Genomic DNA, 12,652 nt, shown 5'->3' on the forward strand with positions numbered 1-12,652 from the left:
AGAAATGAAAGATCTGCCTTTGGGAATAATTCTAATGGCAAAGTTAAGGTGTCCCAATAAAGATAACAGTTCTCACTTTGTCATGGTGACTACATCTAAAGCGGCTTTCATGGTTTTGCAAACCATAGCCAATCACTGCAGAGCTCAACAAGCCCACGACATACCTTAAGAAACAAGAGGATTTATACCTGCAGCGGCGCGAGCTGGACCAGGATTTTGCCGGTGGTTCAATATTCAATAAATTTTGGAAATAACCATGAATGCATCCGGGTGCTCAGTTTGTAGTTTGGCAGCAGCGGAGCTGATGACCTCACAGACCACCGCTGCATCAAGTTCCCTCGGTAAATAATACGGGCGCATTCCCACAGCTAGCAGTTCAATGTCAGGGGTACAGAGCCGTTAGGTCCATAGTGTTAATATAGTATGTCAAAATGAAAAAAAAAAACAAAAACTGTACAGTCACATATGTGAGGTTGTGCTGACAATGATGACACCAAACATGGCAAGGTAAAATGTTTAAGGTGAAATATAATGGTAAAATCAAAAGTAGTCAAAAACAACGAATGATGTCCCACCTTCAAACTCAACCTCATTTGGCCATCCATGAAAAAGCTACTTAACCTCCCACTTTTATATAGGGTTAGGGTTACATGCTTCCTACGACAATGCACTAGTAATTTCAATATCAGTTTATGAATGTATGTAAGAAGTACTGTAAGATGCTTGGGACAATAGCGTCTGCTAAATGCCCTAAAATGTAAATGTAGATGAAAGATAACAAATAAAAGTAGTAAAGAACAGCAAAAAAAAGGATATCACGTGAGGATTTAAATGTATTACTCTTGTAATACTTGTCTTAGACAATGTATTTTTGTTGATTTCTTTATTATACATATGAACTATGTTTCATATTAACATGTATGGTGGTGATCATAAAGAAGTAAGCTCAGTGTAAGTGAACTTTGTTTTACTGATGTTTAGCAGCTTCGTCTGTAAAGAATTTCACATAACACATGCTTGATGCTACTGATATTTATTTGAGTATTCATGGCTGAAGGCAATGATGTTAAGCACACTGAGCGGTGCAGCGACAGGACACGTGGGCTTCTGCTGTTTCCCTCAGGTCGACGCTTTTTTCGTAGATGCTGCTCAGACCCTCAGAGAGGTTCAGGGTAGTGTCTGCGAAAATGGAAAGAGTAAAGCAGGTAAAGATAAGATACATGTAGTATCAGTCAGTTTTGTGAAGACTGATTCTAGCAGACTTACCAGCAGGCATGCAGTGGTAGCCGACGGTGACAAAGGTGGTCTTGACAGGGAAGCAGCCGGGCAGGCAGCGCAGCACGGGCTCAACAGAGTAGCATTTGGATTCCTGGCCATGAATGTTCACCTGTTTGTCCAGCTGCATAGATTCAAGCTTCATACGGCACTCTGTGAGAGAAAGGTGTTGGTCATCATTATGTGTTCAAAAGACTTGCTTTAACCAAATGCAATTGTATTGCAAAAGAAGGTGGGACATTTATCTAAATATGGGTGTTGCTGTCTATGAATCATTGTGTCTCACCAGTGGTGTCCCTACAGCTCTCGGCGGGCAGAACCCAGGAATGAGCATAAGTGACTGCGCTCTTGGTCACGCGTCCGTTGGGTGTGTGGTATTCCTGTTTGACTTCCCCATCAGCCTTTCCACAGAGTCCACAGGTTTGTCCCTTCATCCAGTCCACAACTTTAACCTGCATAAGAAGATCGAATGAAAAGTGTCATCGAAGTGCAACAGCTCTTGAAAAGATCTTTATCTTTTCTCTCTGAGGTCAAAGTTGTAAGCCTCAAAATCCATTTAAACTAAAACACCATTATATTTAAAGGAAAGTATGTTAATTTTACATAAACTTGTCCATAGTTAATGTTGCATTTACCGTCCATGAGTTCCTGTCAAAGTAGACTTCGTGAAGACCAAGGCTGGGAGCGAACACAGAGATGCCCTCACCTGTTTGTCTCATCTGGATTTTGGCTGACAGAACAAACAACCAGATCATAATCCTTTACTTCAAACCAACTTAAATACATCACATGAAAATAATTTAACCACTTTGTGTACCTGTAGGATGCTGGTAAGGCAGGTTGTTGATGGGTATTTCCATTCCATTGACCTTCACAATCACGTCAGTGTTCTTCAGGTACAGGTCAATATCACTATAAGTGCAGAAGCATAAATATTATTTAGTTTTTCCTCCTTGTGGATGGAACAACCACAGGCTCAATCTTTTTTTTAATGTACACTCACATGTCAGCAATTTTCACGTTGATGTGGTGCTGTTCAGCGTGATCCCTCTTCAGCAGAACCATGAACTTCAGTTCATCAGTGCAATCCTGTGCCAGAACTTGGTAGCAAGACAGTGGCATCTCGTTCTTGTATTTCCTGCCATTGAATGTGGTCAGTGTGTCTCTGTTGAAGCTACACTCGGCTATGAAGAGAGAAAATTGTTAGTAATAAATGTTTGTGCATTTCATATTAAATAAGAAGTCAAGTCTTACCTGCGGCAGCCTTCGCAAACAAGAAGTGGACTTGATCAGCTAAGCCATCAAAGGGGGTGAGACCTTTGATTCCATTAAGTGGCAGAGGGTAGGGAAGATGCAAAGCCAGCTTATAGACAGTACGCTGGGGACAGACGAATTCACAATTATTATAAACAGAATGCAAAAACAAATCTGACTTGAAATTTTGTGAGAAGTACTTTATTATTGTTACTGTTGGTGATTTCCAAATCAAGTCAATGGTCTTGTCCGATGTGGCAATCACTGCCAGTGATAGCTGATTGGCGCTGTTTTCGTCCTTTCCTTTAATCAAGCCAGGCACCAGGTTGGCAGGAATGAGGTCATACACCCTGTAAAAGAATTTCCAAATGTCAAACATTTCACACACAGTCTATTATGCATGTGAGTAGTCCATTGGAAGTTTCATACTTCTTTGCATAGCGTTTCATGGCAGAAGGGAGGTCTCTCCAGGCAACTCTGACGCGAGCTGCGGGGCTTGGACCAACAAGACCAGTCTCAGCTGTGATCATGGTGTCGTACTGTTTGCATTCTGCTCCCCAGCTGACTTTAGCCTATTGAGAGAGAGAGATGCAATGACATGATGGCTGATTTTAACAGTAACCCCTTTATATTTTCTCCTGTTTTCTATATAAGCCAGACGATATCTTACAGTGACTTTGTGCTTGCTAAGCAGAGCTCCATCAGCACAGAGCTTCCAGTTGTTGTCGGCAGCCAAGGCAGCCAGAATAATCTGAAGTCTGGTGGAAGGTTTGTCCAAGTACACTGCCAGCTGGTATCCCATCACCTTATTGTCAGCTCTGACAGCACGGATGATGATGGCAAAGGCAGGAGGTGCTTCATTGCCAAGGAATTTGTTCTGTGAGAACGATCAGGGTTAATTCACAGGAGGACATCAACAAAACCCATTAGTGAAAAGATTTGAAGATATTTTTTGATTTATTTAAAAAGATTCACCTGTTTGGTTAGGGCCTCAAAGCTTGCGGCACTGCTCCTGCTCTTGGAAAGTAATGCTGCTTGAGAAGTGAGAATCTACAACAATAATGTGAGGAAGTTAAACGCCAGCCAGGAGAACACTGCAACGTAGGTCAAAACATGTTACAGCTGCTCAATACATACACACATATATACAATTCATTGTTTAAAACACCATCTAAACATACCTGCTTCTTGTGGTCCTTCTGGAACTTGTGGGGATAAGCCACTCTCTGTTCAGAGGAAATCTCTTTGTCAGATCGCACACTTAGTGTTATATGTACTATATGAACAATCTTAAGGTGTTTACCATTGAGACACGAGCACTGGAGCGAGAGGAGCTTGAGCTAGCACTGAAGAGTGATGCAAGGCTAGATGCGGAGCTGGTCCTGGAAGAAGGTCTGTTCACAGATCTGGAGGAGCTGACTCTGCTGCTGCTGCTGCTGCTGCTGCTCCTGAGGCTGCTCCTGAGGCTGCTTCTGCTGCTGCTGCTGCTGCTGCTGCTGCTGCTGCGAGATGAAGAGCTGGAAGAGGACTTGGAGCTCAGACTTGAGCGAGAGCTGCTTGAGCTAGAAGAGGAGGATGAGGTGCGATTCCTCAGCCCAGGAGCCAGGATCTTCCTCAGCTTCATCAAGAGTGGTCTGCCCTCAATGATTTCTTCTTCGCTCAGATTGATCTGTTTGATAAGCTTCTCTGCAGCCTTTGGTCCAACTTGAACCTCAATCTCCAGTCTCTCAATGACTTCCCCTTCAACTGAAAGTGAATATTCCATTACTATTTAAATCAAAGTCTTTTCATTAAGGTTTTGCACCTTTCGAAGTCAGAAAATGTTGGTCAGCAGCAAAATTAGAAAAATAAAAAAATGGAAAAAAATGGAAAAAGAAGGGCTGAATGGTATATACAGTGAACAGTTTACTGGAGCATTCACCTATCAGCTGGAAGTCATCATGCCATTAATATTTGACTCATTTACAGTGTATTTTACAAAATGCAAAAATATTGTGTTCTGAAGACTTACTTGGTGTCAGAGAAAGACTCACAGAATGCTTTCCAGCCAGTTTGTAAAGGGCAATGTCCCTGATGAAAGCGGCATTGTTGGTGGCCACCTTGAAACAGCTCTTCAGTCCAATGGCAACAACTTTAGCACAGTACTTCTTCTCATACTGAGTGGCTTTGGTTTTCACAATTTCATCTTGCTCAGTGATCTCTGAGGATTGTGACTTTGAAAAGAATGAAATATCAGTTATTTTAATTTAATTATAAAGATACCTAGTTATTTCATAAGACACATTTAATGCTTACAAAGCTAGCAGCAGCAGATTCAATCTTAGAAGAGAGAATCTCCCTTGAGAAAGGCCTCAAGACTTTCTCAGGGATGATGGGAGTGATTCTTGCAGCAGCAAGATCCTCAATGTTCTTTGCCACAGCAAGAGTCTCAACACTGTTGAAAGAAACAGAACTTAATCACATAAGCTCAAAAGACATTTTCTTCTTACTAGGTGAAGACAGTGTTTTAAAAAGTCAGACTTACTGCACAGCTGCAATTTGTTCAGGCACAGAAACAGGCAGAGCTTCGATCTTAAAGTGACCTTCATTGATGTCAAGTCTTGCAGCGATCTTGGCTGGCACAATCGAGTTCAGTTTAGCTCTTGAAATCAGCATAGCCTGGAGTATGGCAGTGTTAACACCCATCACAGCAAATGTGTTCACAGCAACACTAGATGCAGAGGACATTTGTAAGTTACACATCATGACATGTTCTACTTTGAACTCATTCATGTTTCAGATGTTGTGTATATACCTTGGTTTGATCTCAGTCTCAAGCTGAATGTCTGTCTTCAGAAGGTGAGCCAGAAGGAAGTTTTCCGGTAGAGCTGGTGTTGTGGTGGCCTTGACTAAGAACAGATAAACCTTTGCATCACAACCTATTATAGTACGTCTAATGATGTTGTTTCCACTATTAGATGAGCAAGACAACACCATTTTTTGATAAGAAAAGCTAGACTAGTGGGATAAGTACCATAACAAGCTAAAATGTGAATGGTTTATAGCTTCCACTTACCTTGGACAGCTGCGGCAGCCACAGCAGCAGTGTACAGACTGAGCTCCATTGGGAGACCAGCAGCAGTAGGCAGGATACGCCTCACCTCAGTGGCCAGCAGAGGCTTAGCAACATGGAAGGAAGCACCAGACAGCAGAGCCTTGATGGCATTCTCACCAAATGTTTGCACAGAGGGGCCAGTGGCAAGCTGTAGGGTGGAATTTAACATTACTTTTGTGTCTCAAAAACAAATGTGATAGGCAATTTGTTATTAAATCGGTTTTGACCTTGACTTTGGAGTCGTACCGCAATGGCCTGTTCAATTATGGATTTGTCAATGTTGGCAAAGGCAATTTCCTGTCCGAAGAATTTAATGGAGACAGAGGCCAGAGGTGTTCTGGTGGGTAGAGACCTCAACTCAGAGAGCTGTGGAAAAAGGGAGGACATCATCAAACTCATCACCATTTTATCATGTACCATTATACTCTAGTCTGTCATTGTATTTGTGACTTCCTGGTGTTTCATTGCTTACAGCCTTAATGACACGCTTCATCTTGGTCAGCCTGTCGGCATTGTCGAGGAGTGCAGGGTTTTTCAGAAGAGCCTCCTGGAGTCCCTCAGTTCTGACTCCAACCTAGGACAAATTCAGCTTGTTAAGACATCACATTTCTGATTGAATACCTTAGACAGCAGGTGCTTTCTTCACCTCCAGAACATCAGCAGCAGCTCCAGCAAGGTAGGCGCTGGTCTTTGCCACAAAAGATCTGGGCAGAAGGGTGGCAGCATCATTGATGTAGAAAGCGCTGGCAGCAGCACCAATCATCAAGGGACCTGAAAAAGTTTAATGTTAGTCGATACTACAGAAAAGAATAGAAACTTGAAGTTAATGCTAACCAGATGAGACATCTGCCTTACTGTAATAGCTGTCCACATGGAAAACTTTGCTAAAACGCATGCTCAGTCTGTTCAGCCTTGGGCTCAAGATCTTGAGAGCGACGTTGCAAGCTGCAGCACTGCAATGAAAACATAAAAGATCTGAGTAAGCAGACATGAGGAGATAGACTGGATGATGAAGGGGGATCAGACAGTGGTCTTACACTGAAGCATGAATAGCAGCAGTGCTTCTGGTCAGGGACTTCATGTGTGAGTAGGTGAAACTTGCGACCTGCAGATTCTCTTCTTGCTTCACAATGTTGGCAAGAGTTGTCACCAGACCCATGGCAGGCCTTGTCTCAAACAGCAGGATACATGCAAGCATACGCAGCTCAGGGTGAAGAGCCTTGTCCATGTACAGCTGAAGAGCCAGTTCTTGGATCTAATTTCCAGGAGAAAGCAAACTGAGTACTGAGTTTCATATAAATAGTAGAGTAGCTTGAAATACTTTTCAGTATTAAGAGTTTACCATTCTGGGCTCCTTCTTTGCAATGTTCCTCAGAGCCATGATGGCATCAGCATGGACTTTTATTGGAAGAGAAGCAGCTGCAGTGCCATGGATAGGCAGGATCTTTGTGATTGGTTTAAGGCTAGAAATATGGCCAGCATTACCCAAAACCTTCAGGAGTAAGCTGATTTCCTGCGTGTCAGTTTTAGCAATAGCTTCTGCAAGGAGGTCCAGGATGGGCTGATGAGGAAAATGAGAAATTAAAATATCCCTTTCTCATACAGAAATGTGCAGAGTTTAATGTATATGAAAATAACAAGGCTGAATCACCTTGATGAGTTCAGCAGGGCAGACAGCCATTTCAACACAGTGCTTGGAAATCATGGTACCATAGCCAAGGAGGACAATCTCACGCAGAATTGGGCTTTCCACTATTTTGTTGTTAGCTGCCAGGGCCTAAAAGAGAGCAACAGTCAGAAATCTGTTGTGTATCCATTCTTATTGCCACTAGAATAACTTGGTTCATTGTTTATATGTTGATTAGTCATTTGTACACACCTCAACCTGCTTGATGGCCTCAGTGCTTGCTGTCACCATGTGAATGGATGCAATCAAAGCCTGAGCTGCTTCAGCAACAGTCAACTCATCAGCTGAGAATTTCTCCTTGATGAACCTCAGAGCTGCAGGAGTTCCAATGACGGGGATGGCATCCAAGATCCACTGTCTGGAAGATGAATATTGAATGAGTGAACCTGTACACATGCCATATGTTGTTTATCTTATATCTTTTTCAAATGTTAAAAAGTCACCTGTAGGCTGGTCTTGTTCTGTACTTGCTCCAGAGCATTTCCAGGTCTTCAAAGCGGGCTGCACGGAGGAGCTGAATGAGTTCCAAAAACTTAAGAGGGGCATCCTCGTGAACTCTCTCCACATTGTGGCTGACCAGATGGTTCAGAGTCTCTACAATCTACATGTAAGAATGCAAGATTGAAGAGGAAGTCATTTGATAAATTGGAGATTCACATATTGTCATTCATGACTTCACCAATCTTTGAAGTAGTCTGAGACGATACCTGGGTCTGCACATTGTTGATCTTGATGAGCTGGATGGGTGTCTGAAGGAGCTCGGTGGAGAACTCGTACTTCAGAGATCCACGGTGAAAATATTGAACTTGGATTGGTACAATTGGGGCCTTCTGGATCTCAAGGAACACCAAGGATTGCCTTGAAAGTAATTTGAGAAAGGTTCATCTGCAGCTCCATCAGCTTCAAACAACAGCCTGTTACATTCTAGGTATCTTTTGACATACTTGGTCTGCATCTGAGCAGCTCCATTCATCTCAGTGAAAGGTGAGAACTGGATTAGCTCATTGACAGCTGCCTCAAGGATTACAATGCCGCTAGCAGCTGGCTTCAGGATGTAGTTATATGCTGTGGTTCCCCTTAGGTTCTTTGAATCCTGTGAAGATGAACCACAAAGTGTCTTAATCTCATGTAACATTTCATACTTTTGCCTTATACAAAAATGGCTTGAACTTACCTCCTGACACTTGGCACATTTCTCAGTATATGCCAACCCCATGTCCTTCATGATCCTCTCCTGACAGTGGTTCAGATCCCTTGTCTTTGTCAAAAGGATGCGTTCAGCCTTTTCATCTTCAGCGATAGCATAGAGGGTCTTGCACACACCCTGAGCTCCAGCCTGAAAAGAAGAGAATACATTCACAGGGAGATTCAACTTTCTGTAACTGATCTAGGATCAGTGCTAAAAGATCTTTGACAAACCTCCTGCAACTCATAGACGTTGTGTGTCTTCTTGATGTTTAGCTGAAGAACATTCAGGATACCTCTGTAAACGTTAAGCACCATTGTGGAGACTCCTTCAGGGGCGAACATTTTCCCAACAGCACCACTGATATACTCAAACTTGATGGGAGTCATGAGCTGAGCTGCCAGGGCTGAAGTCAGTTTGGTTGCTGGGATTAAAGGATCCTTGGGCCAGATGCCACTTAACTCAAAGATTTCAGGTTCCACAAGCTAGAGTGTGAAAATGAAATTTTATTACATGTCAGTTTGTGTTTAATACCAAAATGGATTGTTTTTTTAAGCATGATTTTTATCTTTACCTTCAGCAGGTATACATTTTCAGCTTCGGCACTGATGTGAACTTTGCTGCTGATTTTGACCCCGGCTTTTGCCAAACCCTCCTCAGGCAAACCACCCAGGAGCAACGTCTCATACTTGTAAACATAAGTCCTGCCAGCAGCAAACTCAGGAGCTGCAAGAACAGTTTCACTCAGAGGAGTGAGAAGTATTCATCCGTGTCCCCAAGAATATCAGCGTTATATGTGGCATCATGTTGAACAATATAATATAAAAGAGACAGATTGAACCAGGATAATTTACTTTCAGTTAATTTAGCTGCAGTAAATGAATTGGCTTTTCTTCTTTTTTTTTTATCTGTCACCATATATCAATTGAAAAATGAAAGAAGATCATGATAAAGTACTAAACTTACCAAGGTTATGAGGTTCACCAGCTGAAATAAAGTTTAAAAGAAATCAGTTATCCATCATGTCAATAGTAAAACTATTAAATCTAGTTTGTAACATTTTTTTTTTTCATTACATTTGAAAAATCCAATGTAATATTACTGTAGTGTAGATACCTTGAAATAAAAAGAAATTGAAATTGAAAAGGTACACTTGAATTTGAAAACTTAAAGATGTTTGTTTTTTTCAGTTTTGTCTTTACGGTAACTTAACAATATCTACACACATTTATACACAACATTTAACTTTAGATTCTATTTTAGAAATGGTACAAAATGTTAAGTATTTTTCAGTGTCTGGTACAAATTGATACAAAATATCCTCCTTTCATAAAAACTGAAGTCGTACTCACCATGGGCGAGTGTAGCCCATTTTTAGGGGTTCTCCAGCACCCCTAAAAATGTGCTCCAGCACCCCTAAAATAGGGCTTAGCACCCCTAAAACTTGGAGTAACAAATTATGTTATTCTAAAATTTGTGTTCGTCTTTGACAAGGTTAAATCATTTCCAAAGCATACTCCGTAGTTGGTGATTTAAAATGTATATGTGAAGGTCGAACATGAAAACACCCCCGCTTAGCAAATGGTATCATCCTTTTCTCACGCGCTACTTCTCCTCTGTACCTGCACTGCTCCGCAGCCCGACCGTCATCCAGCGCGAAGACATGATTATTGTAGGTTTAATATCGCGGGCAAATGGCAAATTTAAGTTGCACACAGTGAAAGCACTACACCCTAAGTTATCTTGAAATCGATTAGTATTATCATTACTCGCTGAATCACTGGAGACCGATTTAGGGACCGTCATTAAATTATTTTGCATAAATATATGGATATAAAATAATTGCAATATCTTCCATGTCATGTAACCCAGTGACTCCAAACCAGCAACAGATTGTATTAGCAAACTTGACGAATGAGACACAGCTCTCTCTACTGTACTTTAGTGCTTCCCCTATTTTATATGAATATTAATATACAGAAATTATGATAAGAAAATAATGGTAAAAAAGTTCTTTAATGCTCAAGAGGTTAACATATTTTTAAACAGCAATGTCAACTTCTACACTATTTTGTCTCATGTCTTAGATTCTGATTCTTAAATTCTGAAAATGACTTTTTTTTCCCTTAAAAATCTCACCAGTAGTCACCATTTAAAGTGTTATTTTTCAAAATGTTCACCCCGGACCCCGCTAGTGTTGCTAGGTTAGCAACTCAGAGAACCACTGCTACAAAACAATCTTTCTCAAAAATGTTTTCATTCTATTTTGCCCTTTGCCAATCATACCTATGGAAAAGTGTTAAGCCAAAGAAAAAAAGAAAAAAAAAAAAGGTTTTGAAGTTAGCTGAACCAATGTTAAAATTATGGTTATTTTTCAATAGACATATTTTTTGTTTTTGTGAGAAAAAAGGGTGGATGGTGGCAGTTGGACTCATTGGGTGCTCAGCACCCCTAAAGCTGTGACCCTAGAATCGCCCCTGGTACTCACCCACAAGGGCCAGGGTCAACGCAAGCACGACCGCTCTCATGGCTGATGGGGTTGTGAACATCTGCAGTCACAGGCAGCCTTTTAAAATGAAACTTCTGCTGATGAATCAAAACCAGGATGACATTAAGCCACGTCTGATCAATACACTTCATTAGGTATCTTGGTTGTATCACGTTTTAGATTGAAACAAACTTTGGCTTTTTGAGCATGGGGCGGTGTGTTAGTTGATAAAATGTTAGGTTCACCTGACCTTATTCTCCTCAAATCTGCCAGGTCAAAGTTAATCATCCTGTTTCAAAATGTTTGCTGTGTCTCACAGTTCATTTGGCAGTATTATAGAGGAAGAAACCCCTGTTTTCCTATAATAATCCTTACTTAATTTAAAAATAGCACCTTTTTTGGCCGGGCAGGGCTGAGCTGCATGTTGAAGTGTCCTTGAGCGAGACACTGAACCCCACATTGCTCACTAGTGAGGGCCCTGCGATGAGCTGGCGACTTATCCAGGGAGTACCCTGCCCTCGCCCTGAGACAAGGCTGGGATTGGCTCCAGCAGCAACACCCCGCGACCCCATGGAAAGGGATAAGCGGTTCGGACAATGACATGACATGACATGACCTTTTTTGGCAGTCACTCTATGTTCACTTACTGGTAAGTATGTTGTTTTCATTTGACAAAACGTATAAAAGAAGAAAAAGAAGCATTTTAATCAATGATTTATAAAGAAATAACATTATGAACACGCTCAAGGAGTTTAACAGTTAGTTATTTCAACAACCTTTTTTTCTCAAAGGATGAAAAACACCCATGTTGTTTTCTTTTACCCAAAGTTTATAAGACCCCAAGTTTTTAATCAAAGGGGAAAAGAAATGACAAAATCTTTATTTAACTCAAGCGAAACTGCTTAATTGTTAATTATTAATTGTTAATTGTTAATTGTTTTCTTCCATTATTCACAACAGAGATATTAATTTTATTGTGTGAATGCTGTAAATGTCTGTGCCTTCTCTTCATTATATTCTTGAAAAGGAGTTTATCTGTCATACTCCTTTTCTCAGCATGACAATTCAGAGGTTGAGGAATGATAAACACACATGGATCCTCTGGAGTGAGGGCCTTAACATCAGGAACAAAACAGGACCTTTCAGATTTTAGTTGATGTAACCATTTAGCGGTGCATATTCACAAAATAAATTGCACTTAGTCAAAACAGGTGAACCTTCCCAACTTTTCACATAGATCCTTCTTTTGCCAGTTCATGGATCTGCAACTTGGGGTTTTAATCGTACTCAGATATACTTTGGCTGCTGTCAGATCATAAATACAACATTGTTTAGCACAAAACAACATTTTACATGTTTCATCTGATATTCTCTAAATAGGTCAGGTATTTTGGTGAGCTTTAAAGGTGCTGATGGGCAAATGACAAGAAGACGTGGCATACTCAACTCCAACGTCTTATCAGTGTAATGGGTGCCTACACAAAAAAAGAAAATCACAAAACAGCTGATGACAGCCTGAAGGTGGCGCCTCTGTTTCTCTCTGCTGCTGTGCCTTATTAAAAGGTATTATCTTGTCTTATTAAGTGCTGTTGACTTCATTTGTTATTTTGATATTTCTGAAATAGCCAAGCTCGTCATGTCTCCCTGTATCCAATGTTTATGCTAAAT

The 12,652-nt window shown here is 41.1% G+C and overlaps 1 protein-coding gene across 1 annotated transcript; it reads right to left on the reverse strand.

Annotated features, from left to right (window-relative positions):
- Nucleotides 1–1,017: 1,017 nt before the first annotated feature.
- LOC119028312 (vitellogenin-1-like) lies at nt 1,018–11,030 on the reverse strand. The gene is made up of 34 exons (XM_037114146.1): nt 10,985–11,030; nt 9,463–9,483; nt 9,071–9,222; nt 8,730–8,981; nt 8,485–8,646; nt 8,255–8,403; nt 8,018–8,168; nt 7,754–7,911; nt 7,503–7,668; nt 7,275–7,400; nt 6,966–7,184; nt 6,661–6,878; nt 6,479–6,576; nt 6,270–6,394; nt 6,096–6,197; nt 5,870–5,989; nt 5,585–5,771; nt 5,324–5,417; nt 5,054–5,239; nt 4,825–4,963; nt 4,541–4,742; nt 3,833–4,275; nt 3,711–3,755; nt 3,505–3,579; nt 3,200–3,406; nt 2,959–3,101; nt 2,744–2,879; nt 2,530–2,653; nt 2,279–2,459; nt 2,093–2,187; nt 1,911–2,005; nt 1,562–1,727; nt 1,267–1,428; nt 1,018–1,179 (listed from the first exon to the last, which is right to left on the reverse strand). Exons 1-34 carry the CDS (start codon nt 11,022–11,024, stop codon nt 1,067–1,069), a joined length of 5,052 nt encoding a protein of 1,683 aa, XP_036970041.1. The 5' UTR covers nt 11,025–11,030; the 3' UTR covers nt 1,018–1,066.
- Nucleotides 11,031–12,652: the final 1,622 nt, after the last annotated feature.

This window comes from Acanthopagrus latus, chromosome 11 (genome assembly GCF_904848185.1).
Source record: "Acanthopagrus latus isolate v.2019 chromosome 11, fAcaLat1.1, whole genome shotgun sequence".
In the NCBI taxonomy this organism is placed as follows: domain Eukaryota; kingdom Metazoa; phylum Chordata; class Actinopteri; order Spariformes; family Sparidae; genus Acanthopagrus; species Acanthopagrus latus.